We start from the raw sequence: 12,688 nt of genomic DNA, 5'->3' as shown, positions 1-12,688 counted from the left end.
CCCTCAATAATCTGGGTTCTCATTTTACGGGCCTCGGAAGGATGGAAGGCTGAGTCAATCTTGACTCAGGCTCGAACTCCTAGTTGTGAGCAGAGTTAGCCTGCAATAGTGCATTCTAACCACTGCACAACCATTGTTGTCTCACATCTGGACTATTGCAATGCACTCTACATGGGGCTATCCTTGAAGAGCATTCAAAAGTTTTAACTAGTGCAGAGTGTGGCAGTGCAGACAGTTCTTAAGGTCTCTAAGATGACCCATGTTATACCACTGCTCTGCGAGCTGCACGGGCTGCTGTTCTGCTTCAGAGTGCAATTCAAGGTGTTGGCTATTACCTTTAAAGCCCTGCATGGCATGGGTCTAAGCTACTTGAGGAACCCCACTGGGATTGGACCGCTCTACCCGCGCTGGCAGGCCAGGCATCCTGAGCATGCAGTCCCTCTCATTCAAGGAATTCCGACCAGCAGGGTCCAGGAGAAGGGTCTTCTGTGCTGTGCAGCAGCTTCAAGACCTGGCTCTGCCAAATGGGCTGAGGCCCTAACAGGAGAACATCACGTTGGAGGTAGTTGTTGAATTAAGAGGCAATCCCACCTCTCTCCTGATTTCAATTTTTATTCTTTTACAGAAATTTATTTGTTAGGTTTTTTATCTTAATGCTGGAAGCTGCCCAGAGTTGTTTGCTACAAGATGGGTGGCAAATAAATTCAATAAATAAATAAAAGCAGAGTTCACAAGATTACGCCTGGAATAAGGAACGCATTATGATCCTCATATAGTACAGTACATTTCTGGCATGGCTCAAAGCACAGTGCTTCAAGGCAACTTGGTCTCACATTCATTTTGAGACTCAAAAAAATCTATGACTTCCATTGGACTGGACATATACTTGGTTCACATATATGCCAGAGTATGGAAACTGTCAGGAAGGAAAAAATCCTTTCCTCAGATAAGGTTATTTGTTTACTATTTATTTATCATTAGAATATATTAACATTAAAGATATAGATGGTTGAGCCCATGTTTGATGTGTTTCTTGTTTATATTTTTTGTTTGGAGAAGTCAGCTGATGTGTTGGCCAGGTAAAGAGGGAACACAGTTCTGTTGCAAGCCAGCATGCACAACCCAGGCTCATACAGCTAAAATCAAATTGCTATCAAAACTAGCTCCCAGGACTCAGGCTGTTCTATGACAACTTTTGCACCATCATGGCTCCTGCCACAGCCCCATCTATTTTCAGTGCTGCCCAAAGCAACCCAGTCAAAATCGAGGTGCGCTTTTCTAATCTTACTATTAATTGATTCTCTGAAATTGCAACAGTGTATTACTCACAGATTCTAAGGGAGATCTTCTAGTAGGGGATACCTTTACAACTAGTACTTGCAAACTATTTAATCAGATCATGTGTTAAATCTGCAATATATATATGAAATAAGCATATTTCTCAGCTTCTGCAACTCAGATATCAAAAGTCCATTACATTTTAATCCATTTGTTTTCTAGGTAAGATTGTCTTGATCTGAGAAACCCTATAGTGCTCCATAGGCAAACTTTATTGGATATTTCAAAGACCAAAATCTGTTATTATTATTCTATTCTTCCTTTATATTTGATCAACTCAAAGTGGCACACATAACTAACATTCCTGTCTCCTATTTTCCCCATAACAACTCTATAAGGTGGGTTGTGCTGAGAGAAATGACTGGTCCAAAATCCCACCTTCAAATTTTCATTCCTAAGGGAGCACCAAAACTTCTGGTTTTCTAGTTTCTAATCCAACACCTTAACTCAACACCAAACTGGCTCACAATTTACAGCTAGCTATTTTAAAATTTTGATATTCAGGAAATAAATTGAAAATATTTGCTTGTCCCAAATAATTTTAAAAATTCTCCTTTGCAACTGGATACCAGAAAATGTAACAAACTAAACTGGGGCCAATATGAGCTAACTATTGTTCCCATTTAAGTCATTCTCAGTCAGATTCTGACAATATTATACACGTGGTTTTATCGAAGAATCAACACAGAATGTTGCTGCAGGTTTTTTACATTTCTTTTGCAACCTTTGGAAATGGGGCATCTGGTATTTTTCAAAACCTTAAAACATTTTAACTGGAAACTGTCCTTAGGAAAAACACACACATACATACATAAAACCGGAAATGTTTCGATCCGAAATCCTTAATTAAAAACATGTTCTAAATACTTAGCATTTAAAGAAAAAAAAGTTAAAGAAGAAATGTCTTTTTGCACATCCTAGGCAGTGTTTGAAGAGTCATGCCAAGAAAATGCCATCCTAGAGTTAAAGCGATGGCCTCTGACACATAAATGTGAGGCTTCTGTGCTGACCTGCCCCAGCTGTCTTAAAACTTAAGAAATGGTGCATACCCAAATCACCTTGTTTTGATAATCATTCCATCAACTTTTCTTATATTTTGATCATGAATAAAGAACTAAAATGAAGTATTCTAGATTCTTCTGGCTTTTTAAATGTTGTATTCCAAATATGCATTCATACCATAGACACACAATGCTATTTACTGTTGGGCAAACAATGTTATACAGAGCACAGAAAAACAATAAGTAGTAGTATAAGTAAAAGAAATTAAAGGCATAAGAGGGAAAAAAGGAAATAAAAATCTAGTTTACATAAACATCATCAAGCATACCACTCGTCCCTGTTTATTCTCATTTCCACTATATCCACACACTGATTCATACATTGCCTTTTATTCTTCTGATTTCTCACTTCTCTTTCTGAGGTTTTCATCAATTCAACAGAACCTTCACTAGTTTTCCCCTTCATCTCTACCAGTCATTCTTTTTTCATGTATTTTGCATTTCAATCTTTATTCATTCTCTCTATATCACTAAAGCACCTCAATATACTTCCTTCACACTGCTCATTTTTGTGAGCAATCAAAAATCATCATCCATTCTTTCTGGCACTCATCTCTTCTTTTGTAATATACACTTCTTAAGTAATTGATTACCACTGTATTCAACTTATTTTTATGTTTCCTCTGACATACTAACTCTCATTTTTATGTAAGAAAGTAGACAGAAGCTTGTATTTATACACAGCCATTTTCTCTTCTTTCAACATTAATTCATTCTGTGCTGTATATTATTTGCTAAATTAATTTTCAGATCTCTCATCATATAGTCTTTGAAAATCATCATGCTTCTCAGCTAAAACCATTCCCTTGTCCCATACAGAATACAACAGTAGTGGGCCTTATTCAAGGTGACAATGAGGGTGCTTATTGCAAGGAGGTTGGAGGTTTGGTGAACTGGTGTTAAGAAAAACAGCCTAGTTTTAAACTTTAGAAAAGCCAAAGAGATTATTGTCTATTTCAAAAAAGGCAGGCACAGCCACATTCCTCTGTGCATTAATGATTCACCTGTGGAGATGGTTACCAGCATCAAATTCCTGGGTTTGCAGTTAACAAGTAGGCTGGCTTGGTCACTCAACAGCAAGACACTGCATGCAGTGCCTGCATTTTCTGCATTGCACGATAAAAGTACATCATCCTTCTGTCCTTACCACTTTCTACAGAGGGACGATCATCCTGTCATACAACATTACAGTCTGCTTTGGAAGCATCACTGCTTCATACAAGAAGATGATGCAGAGAGTGGTGAGGATGGCAGAAAAGATTATTAGCAGTTCCCTCCTTCCATCCAGGGCATAGCATATAAGTGTTGCTTGAGCAGGATCCGCAAGATTGTCTGGGTCACTACACATCCTCTTCACAACCTTGTTCTCCTTGTTTCCTTCTGGGAGGAGGCTTCATGGTATCCAAAGCAGAACATCCAGATTTAGTCATATTTTTGTTCCATACAGTATTAACCTTGTGAACTCTAAAGCTTCCTCTTTATTCAAGATGGACAGTGATTAATATTTATATGTTATTTATATGTAAGGGTGTAGGTTTATACATATGTTGTATATAGCATGTTTAAATATGTGTTATATATGTGTAGGGAAAGTCAAGGTGTCTACAAGAGGAAAGGAAATTGACAAGTCTGTGATAATTATAGAGGAATATCACTTCTCTCCGTTGCAGGCAAGAACTTTGCATGAGTGTTGCTAAATCGCCTGATTGACCATCTGGAACAGGGTATACTACTTGAGACACAGTGTGGTTTCCGCAAAGAGCATGGCACAGTGAACATGATCTTTGCAACTTGACAGCTCCAGGATAAATGTGAGGAGCAGAATCGTGAACTATACACCACCTTTGTGGATCTCACCAAGGCTTTCGACACAGTTAGTTGTGAAGGATTATGGCGCATTATGTCGAAGTTTGGGTGCCCTGACAGATTTATTCTGATGGTACGGCAGTTCCATGATGGCATGGCAGCTCGTGTTCTGAGTAACGGTGGAGCCTCAGAGGCCTTCCCTGTCACTAACGGCATTAAGCAAGGCTGCGTGCTGGCACCAACCCTGTTCAGCATGATGTTTTCAGCCATGCTGTCAGACGCCTTTCAGAACAGCGCAGTGGGAGTTAATCTGAGGTACAGAACCAATGGGAAATTGTTCAACCTGCAAAGACTTCAGGCTGTCACCAAGATAAAGGAGACTGTGCTACGAGATCTCCTCTTTGCTGATGACTGCGCTCTTAATGCAGGATCGGAGCAGGAAATGCAAGCCAGCATGGACAAATTCGCAACCGCTTGTGACAACTTTGGCCTCTTCATCAACATGAAGAAAACTGAAGTGATGTACCAGCCAGTTCCAAAAGTCCAATATCAAGAGCCTACCATCACAGTAAAGGGACAAAAGCTCCAAGCAGTGGATCAATTTATGTATCTTGGAAGTACCTTCTCCCGTGCAGTGACAATTGACAACGAGGTCAACTGTAGAATTGCCAAGGCAAGTTCTGCATTTGGCAGATTGTGGACTCACGTGTGGGACCGCCATGGAATAAGCCTTGCTACTAAGCTTAAAGTTTACCAGGCAGCAGCGCTAACTACCCTGATGTATGCTAGTGAGACCTGGACAGTGTACAGGAGGTACGTTAGGCAACTGAACTACTTCCACATGACTTGCCTTCGTAGAATTCTGAGGATCCGGTGGCAGGATAAGATACCAGACACAGATATCCTCTCCAGAGCAGGTTTATCATCAATTTATACTCTGTTGATGAAAGCCCAGATGCGCTGGGCAGGCCATGTTGTAAGGATGCCAGATCATCGCATCCTTAAACAGCTCTTCTATGGTGAGCTGTCTCAAGGAAAAAGATCGCACGGGGGACAAAAGAAGCGATACAAAGACACGCTGAAAGCCTCTCTCAAGTCCCTGGATATTAACACCATCTCTTGGGAACTTCTGGCGCATGATCGACCGACATGGCGTACCTTGGTGTACCAGAGTTGCCAGACATATGAACACAGAAGGACAATCTTGGCACAAGAGAAGCGAGCACTCCGCAAAGCGAGAGCTGTCAATGCTGAAGTAACAGTGTCTACATTTCTTTGTTCAGTATGTGGTAGAACATTCCGTGCTAACATCAGTCTTATCAGCCACCTAGGGACACATCGTTGATGGCCCATAATCTACAAGATGTCAAGGTCCTCATCAAAATCAATGGACGAACAACATATATGTGTACACTTTGAGAGCAAGCAACTAAATTTCATTTTTAATGAAATTAAAAATTTTTTAGTATTTTAATGTGCCTGCAGTAAAAAATGACAATAAAGGTTATGTCTATTTATCTATCTAGAAGTACAGACATGATTCCTGAACCATACAATTAACCAGGTTCTTATTATAAATGTTTTGAGGATGAACTTTTACAACCGTTACAAAATATGATGAATTCTATTTTATAGGGAAAAAAGATGACAGAGCGCTGGAAAGAGGCCACTATAGTATTAATACTTAAATACCTAAATAGGAACAAAATTTGACTTTAACAAGAAACTGTAGGCTAATATTGTTATTGAATAATGATCACAAATTGTTTACAAGATTTTGGTTGACAGGCTGAAAATAATTTTGCAAGAATTTATTCATAAGGACCAATGTTTGTTTGCTTTTTACTTAAAAGAGAGTTAAAGGTCAATATTAGAAATGAGTTAGACATTTTGGAATATTTGGAGCAATGTAATGAAAAACAAGCCACACTGATTTTCCTAGATGCAGAGAAGGCCTTTGACAATTTGAATTGGGCCCTCTTGTTCAAAGTTTTGGAAGACATAAGCTTTGGAAAGAGCTTTATAAAATGGATAAGATCAGTTTATACTTCACAAAAGCACAAATAATTGTTAATGGAGATTTAGCAAAGCCCTGTGAGATACAAAAGGAACAAGACAGGGATGCTGACCGTCTCCTCTTTTGTTTATTTCGGTTCTTGAAATACTGAACAGAGATAGAAGGCAAGATGAGAAGATTATGGAATAAAGATTAAAAAGGAGACTTTTTTAAGCTAAGAGCTTTTGCAGATGACCTAGTGTTAGTTTTGGAAGATCCTTTAAGGGAATTGAAATATTAATGGGAAAACTAAAAGAATTTGGTACATTAGCATGTTTTATGATCAACCAAGATATTAAGATATTAAGAAAAAACATGAAAATAGATGCTCAAACAGAACTGATGAAGAAACACAGGTTTTAAGATTGAGAAGAAAATATAATTTGTGTGTATCACCATGACAAATATGAATTCCATCTCCCATCTCAGCTGCAGATTCCACCACAGATAAAATGATATCATCAAAGGATATAAGACTGAGGATTTGAAGGTAGTTTTCTACAGAAATCAATTATATCTGGGCTAGATGACTTTCCAATAGAATGGTGGAAAATATACAGTAAAGAAAACCTGGCCCTTATATTATTAGAAATAAATAATGATGTTTTGAAAATGGAGTTCTTCTCTTATTTTACTAGGCCTATATAGTGGTAATTTTGAAACTGGGCTAGCACTATAGATTGTTTGAGTTATCATCCAATATCATTGTTACATATAGCAAACAATTGCAATTCTAATTGCAAATTTAGCACATAGGTTGAATAACCTGCTACCAAAAATAATACAGCCTGCACAATCTGATTTCATTAAAGAATTTTGACTTCTGATAGTATTAGATTGCTAGTGAATATTTCAGAACTCAGTCGGAGAATCTTGAAATTGCTATAGTAGCTCTGCTTGGGTGATGACAACTCCGATTATTTCCTCATGAATTATGATGCAATATGGAATGCATCAAGAAATTGTATATAGGGAAGAATAAATGTAAAAATGAATACAACCTAATGAGTAATACATATTTTAAAGGAATGCATATGTTAATTCCATTTAGATGTTTTAGACAACTATATACAGTAATAATTACATTTCTGTAGAACACCACAATTGTGGATGCCGCTAAATTATGGGAGTTGGGATCTTTAAAATCCTAGCATTTATTTCATTCTAATTATAGCTAATTAGAATTGAAATTTATTTCCAGCGTTAAAAGGAGCTAGAGAAGCTACTGGTGAAAAAAAATATAAGGTTGATTTTTGTCCTCATAAACTATAGACTCTCTAAACTAAAATATTGAGGAGGAAGAGGAGGAGGAGGAGGAGGAGGAGGAGGAGGAGGAGGAGGAGGAGGAGGAGAGCTAATAGAAGAATAACTGTGGCAAAAGAAAGCAAAGGTAGTACCAATATTAATAGGCTCCTTGGGTCCAATTCCAAAAAACATCTGGACCACTTGAACACCATTAGCATTAACAAAATCACCATCAGGCAGCTTTACTTGGAACAGCTTACATCCTGTGACAATATCTTTAACATCATCAGACATCTCCTATTCCAGGTCTTTGGAAAGGACTTGATAGGTGGATTAAAATGCCAAATCCTTTCTAAACATCTGTCTGACTGGGTAACTAACCATAATAATAATAATTTTTTTTATTAAATGTATATGCCACCCACACCAACAACTCTGGGTGCCTCACAACAATTTTAAAAATGTAATAAAATCAATAAAAGATAAACATAAAAGATTTCATGAATAATGAAGCAGGATTTGTTTATTAATTATTTTTTCATGACTTTTGATCCATTAAAAATGAATACAATCTACAAAAAATTGCTTTAACATACAACATGTACATGAAACTGCTAGGAGATGTCATCCACCAGTAGGGCAGTGCCTGAAAGCTGTAAGGATCTGGATGGAGAGGAACTGGCTTCAACGCAACCCTGGTAAGGCAGAATAGCTATGAGTATTTTGTGTCCCCCCCCCAGGCTGAGATGATACTTCACTCTGGACTGGGGGGCACTTTCTCAGACTGAGCTGGTACCCAATTTGGGGGTCCTCTTGGACTCCTGCTTGAGGGGCAGGTGGTAGCCATGGCTGGGGGAGGGCTTTGCAAAGATTCATCTAGTACAGGGTTGTCAAACTCAATTTCATTGAGGGCCGCATCACCATTATGGTCGCCCTAAAAGGGTTAGTTGCGTGTAAGACTATGTATCATATTACTTCAAGAGTGTATTATGTATAAGACGTGGGCCAAACAGGATTAACATTTCAAATATGAACAAATATTTCAAATAAATCTGCAAAAACAATTTAAAACAAAGAAAACACATAAGCTAGTTAGTTCTCTCTCTCTCTCTTGCTCTCATGCCATTTTGTCTGAGCCGGATGGTTGGCATCTTTTCTTGCCAAAAGTTCATTCATTTTTGAAGTAAGGTTCAGAGAGTGGAAACTCTCAGGATAGAGTAGAGGTGTGCATCAATGAGAAGACTTCTGTGTGCGTTTTTGTTCACCTTCATCATAGAGAAAAGTTGCTCACACAGGCATGTACTACTAAATATGCAGAGCATTCGAGCAGCTTGTAGGTGGAGTTGGGGCATTGTTTTGGGAATGAACCTGGGGAATTGTGCGGGCCCTACAGAATCATACTTTGCCTTAAGTGTGCTGTTACATTGGAGTTCTGTCAGCTCCATCTGGATGCTTACAGATGCTTTCTCCATGTCGACTGCAAATGGATTACTGAGCAGTCCAAAATTGAATTTCTGTGCTTCAAAGTTAACAAAGCAACGTGTAAACTCCATGTGAAATATGCTCAGTTTATTAGCAAAATGAACATCTGAGAGCACAGTGGTGGAGACTTGGTTTATGATTGTTTGGCAACAGGGAAAGTGATTCAAGTTTCCTTGCTGCATCTGAGTCTCTCACAGTTGCAGCTTAACTTGAAAGGCTTTCATTGCATCATACACGTTTCTGTCCCTGAAGCTGAAGGTTTAGCGCAGTGAGATGTTTAGTTATGTCGCACAGAAAAGCTAACTCACACAGCCACTTTTCATCCTGCAATACTGTGGAGCCTTTTTCATGAACTGACAGATTTCCTTACACAACTCTAAAAAAATCTATTCACTTTTTCTCAACTTAGCCATCACACTTCTGTGTGACAGAGCAGACCACCAAGTTCAGAATGTATTTCCTCCAGAAAAAAACTTAAATTGATGGTGATTTAAAACTTTGGCTCTTATAAAGTCTATGTTACAGTGCTCATTACACATTCCATCTTCAGGGTTTTGCTGCATAGTGTTTCCTGGTGTATGATGCAGTGATATGCTGTTAGCTTACCTGTGCAATTCTTGCTCTTCATCTTCTCTTGCATCCTTCCCATTAATGCACTCTTTTCCCTGCACATCGAAGGTCTTCCATCTGTTGTCAGTCCTGTAAGTTTGTCCCAGGGCAGTTTCATGTCATTTACACATGTGATAGTGCCATGCATTGATTTCATATCCAAAAGTTCCTCTGTAATGTGTAAACTTGAGTCGACTCCACGGATAAAGATTACCAGCTGTGCCATGCCAGTGATGTCAGTGCTCTCATCCACAGCAAGAGAATATGCAGTGAAATCTTTTCCCTTTTCAATCAATTGTACTTGTAAATCAGTAGCAAGCTCACATATCTGATCAGCCATAGTATTTCTACTTAGGCTTACATTAAAAAATGCTTGCTTTTGGTCTGGACACAAGACTGCACATTTTAATCATGCAGAAATTCAGAAACTCCCCCTCTGTAAATGGCTGGGCTGATTTAGCTAGCTCTTCTGCCACTATAAAACTAGCCTTCACAGCAGCTTCACTTTGTGATTTTGCTTTTCTGAACAAATGCTGCCGTGACATCAGACTCTTTTAAAACTCTTCCACCTTCTTTAGCTTCTGCTGTATGGGCAGGTTTTTGTACTTGTCCTGACGTTTCGTCTCATAGTGCCGTCTCATGTTATATTCTTTAAGTACAATCACATTAGCTCCACAAACAAGGCACAGGGCCTTATCTTCAATGTCAGTAAACAGACACACTCTGCCTCCCACCTCTTTTGAAAGCACCTGTTTTCAAAGTCCACTTTCTGTTTGGCCATTTTTTGAGGTTTAAACATCAGTACAGGTACGGAGGTCCTCTTCATGGCAGATGTTGTGTATATGGACTATGAGACTGCACAGAAAGCTCAAAGTCCCAGGTGCCATAAATACTGCAAGCAACAGAAGGAAAATCAGTGAAGATTCTAACTAAACTATGCCAGCAAATCTGGAGAATGACACAGAAGCAAAGAGATTGGAAGACCCTGATCCACATTTCAATGCCAAAAAAAGGAGACCTAACAGAGTGTGTAAACTATGGTACAATATCATTAATCTCACATGCTAACAAAATAATGCTTAGGATCATCTAATGCAGATTAGAAACCTCATGAGAGACGAGATACCAGATGTTCAAAAAGGCTTTAGAAAAGGCTGAGGAACACAAGACATTATTGCTGGTGCATGCTGAATAATTGGGAGAGCCAAAGAATAACTATGAGCTTCATTAATTAGAAAAAAAGCCCTCAATTGTATTGATCACATCAAGCCATAGAATACACTTAGAAAAATAGAATATCTCATTGTCCTCACGTGAAAACTATGTAGAGGTCAGGAAATCTCAGTATGGACAGAACATGGTAAAACACTGACTACCAGGTTGGCAAAGTAGTAATTGGGCAGGACCCCACCTTTTAACCTTCTGAAAAGCACTAAGACCTGGCTTAATAATAACTTATCACCAAGTGCTGGGATAGGATGAGACTGATGAGATGAACATCTAAGCTGCATGTGAAAGTTTAGCTATGGTACTGTACCAGGTTTTGGAAGTTTTTTTTGGCTTTATACTTGTGGTTTTAATATTTGTATTATTTTTTAGTTACAAGCCACCCAGAGTTTGGTGCAAGATGAGTGTCTATATAAAAGTTTTAAATAAACAAATATGCATTGACAAAGCAAAAAATCAGATAGCTTTAATATGTTCCAAAAAGGGAGATTAGTACTTCATATTTAGGATTCATGAAGGTAGTCCTAGACTTACAACAGTTCTTTTAGTGACTGTTCAAAGTTACAACGACATTGAAAAAAGTGACTTATGACCGTTTTTCACACTTACAACCATTGCAACATCCCCCTGGTCACATGATAAAAATCTGGATGCTTGGCAACTGGCTCATATTTATGACAGTTGCAGTATCCTGGGGTCATGTGATCTCCTTTTTTGTGATCTTCTGACAAGCAGTGTCAATTAGGAAGCCAGATTCACTCAACAACTGTGTTACAAACCTAACAACTGCAATGATTCATTTAACAACTGTGGCAAGAAAGGTTGTAAAATGGGGCAAAACTCACTTAAATGTTACCTTAGCAACATAAATTTTGGGCTCAATTGTGGTCATAACTTGAGGACTACCTGTATTGCTTCAGATAATTCCAAATTTTCAGAACAATAGCCAGTTTTTTTGTCATAGTTTATTCTTTTATTCTTTTATAATTGTCAGATTTCATTCTGGTTTCCAAATGCAAAAAACATAAAATGGAAAGTCTTCATTCTCTTCTGTTGTTGACACAGAAAACATTTAGCCAGTCAAAGAAAAACAAAACTGGAGAAACTTCGCGGAATAAGAAGGAATGGGGAAGAGAAGTCTAGCAAGGATACCTAACAAACACAGCATTACCCTCTATAAAGAATACATGAATGGATACATGAAGTTCCCAAAACATTGTCAGTCAAGAACCAGGACATAGCTACCAGATAATTGTGTTTTGGTTTTTGAATTGAGGAAAAGTGTCAGTTCCACACTCTTCCTACTTCTCAGCTATATTATTCAACACAGAAAAGTTGAAGCCCATTCCATTGACATCTGCCATTTATTTCTCAATCAGTCTGAAAGGAAGATCTCACAATTGTTCAACAATGGCTAGGAAATATGGGATTGCAGAAGAACCAGATAAATATTGAATAAAAAGAAAGAAGAAAATTTTTTCAATAGAATTCTTATTAAATAATAGTGGGTAAGAGCAAACTAAAGGCAATAAGATGAGGAGCAAAGGCAGGTGGGAGTGTTCTTTTTTCCCACACAGAATTCACAATGTTCTTTTGAAAATTCAGTTTAACCGTCCTGTTCTCATTTGCTAATCAGAACCAATTTATTTTTAAATCGACACACACAGACTAAAAATGGGATGGGGTGCAGTGGGAGAAGAGCAGAGAGAATATATTGCCATCTCTCTTAGCTCCCAGTTCAAAGGCAAAGTGCAACAGCTTTGGATCCTGCTATAATAATTTTCCCATCTTCTTCAAATCCAGGGCAGATATTCTTTTCTCTATTCAGGTCTAGAGAAAATAATTGGTCTGAATCATTGCAAAA

At 38.3% G+C, this 12,688-nt stretch overlaps 1 protein-coding gene across 1 annotated transcript in view; it reads right to left on the bottom strand.

Moving 5' to 3' along the window:
• HPSE2 (heparanase 2 (inactive)) overlaps positions 1-10,378 on the bottom strand; it is a 69,285-nt gene extending 58,907 nt beyond the window's left edge. Inside the window, 3 exon segments of the mRNA XM_039363976.1 lie at positions 9,595-9,992; positions 9,994-10,316; positions 10,319-10,378. Coding sequence (XP_039219910.1) covers positions 9,595-9,992; positions 9,994-10,316; positions 10,319-10,378 — 781 coding nt within the window.
• Between the last annotated feature and the right edge of the window lie 2,310 nt (positions 10,379-12,688).

Source organism: Crotalus tigris, unplaced genomic scaffold (assembly GCF_016545835.1).
Source record: "Crotalus tigris isolate CLP2741 ecotype Arizona unplaced genomic scaffold, ASM1654583v1 scf7180000019640.300790, whole genome shotgun sequence".
In the NCBI taxonomy this organism is placed as follows: domain Eukaryota; kingdom Metazoa; phylum Chordata; class Lepidosauria; order Squamata; family Viperidae; genus Crotalus; species Crotalus tigris.
Note: the sequence above shows the minus strand (reverse complement) of the source record. Positions and strands in the feature narration are given on the sequence as shown.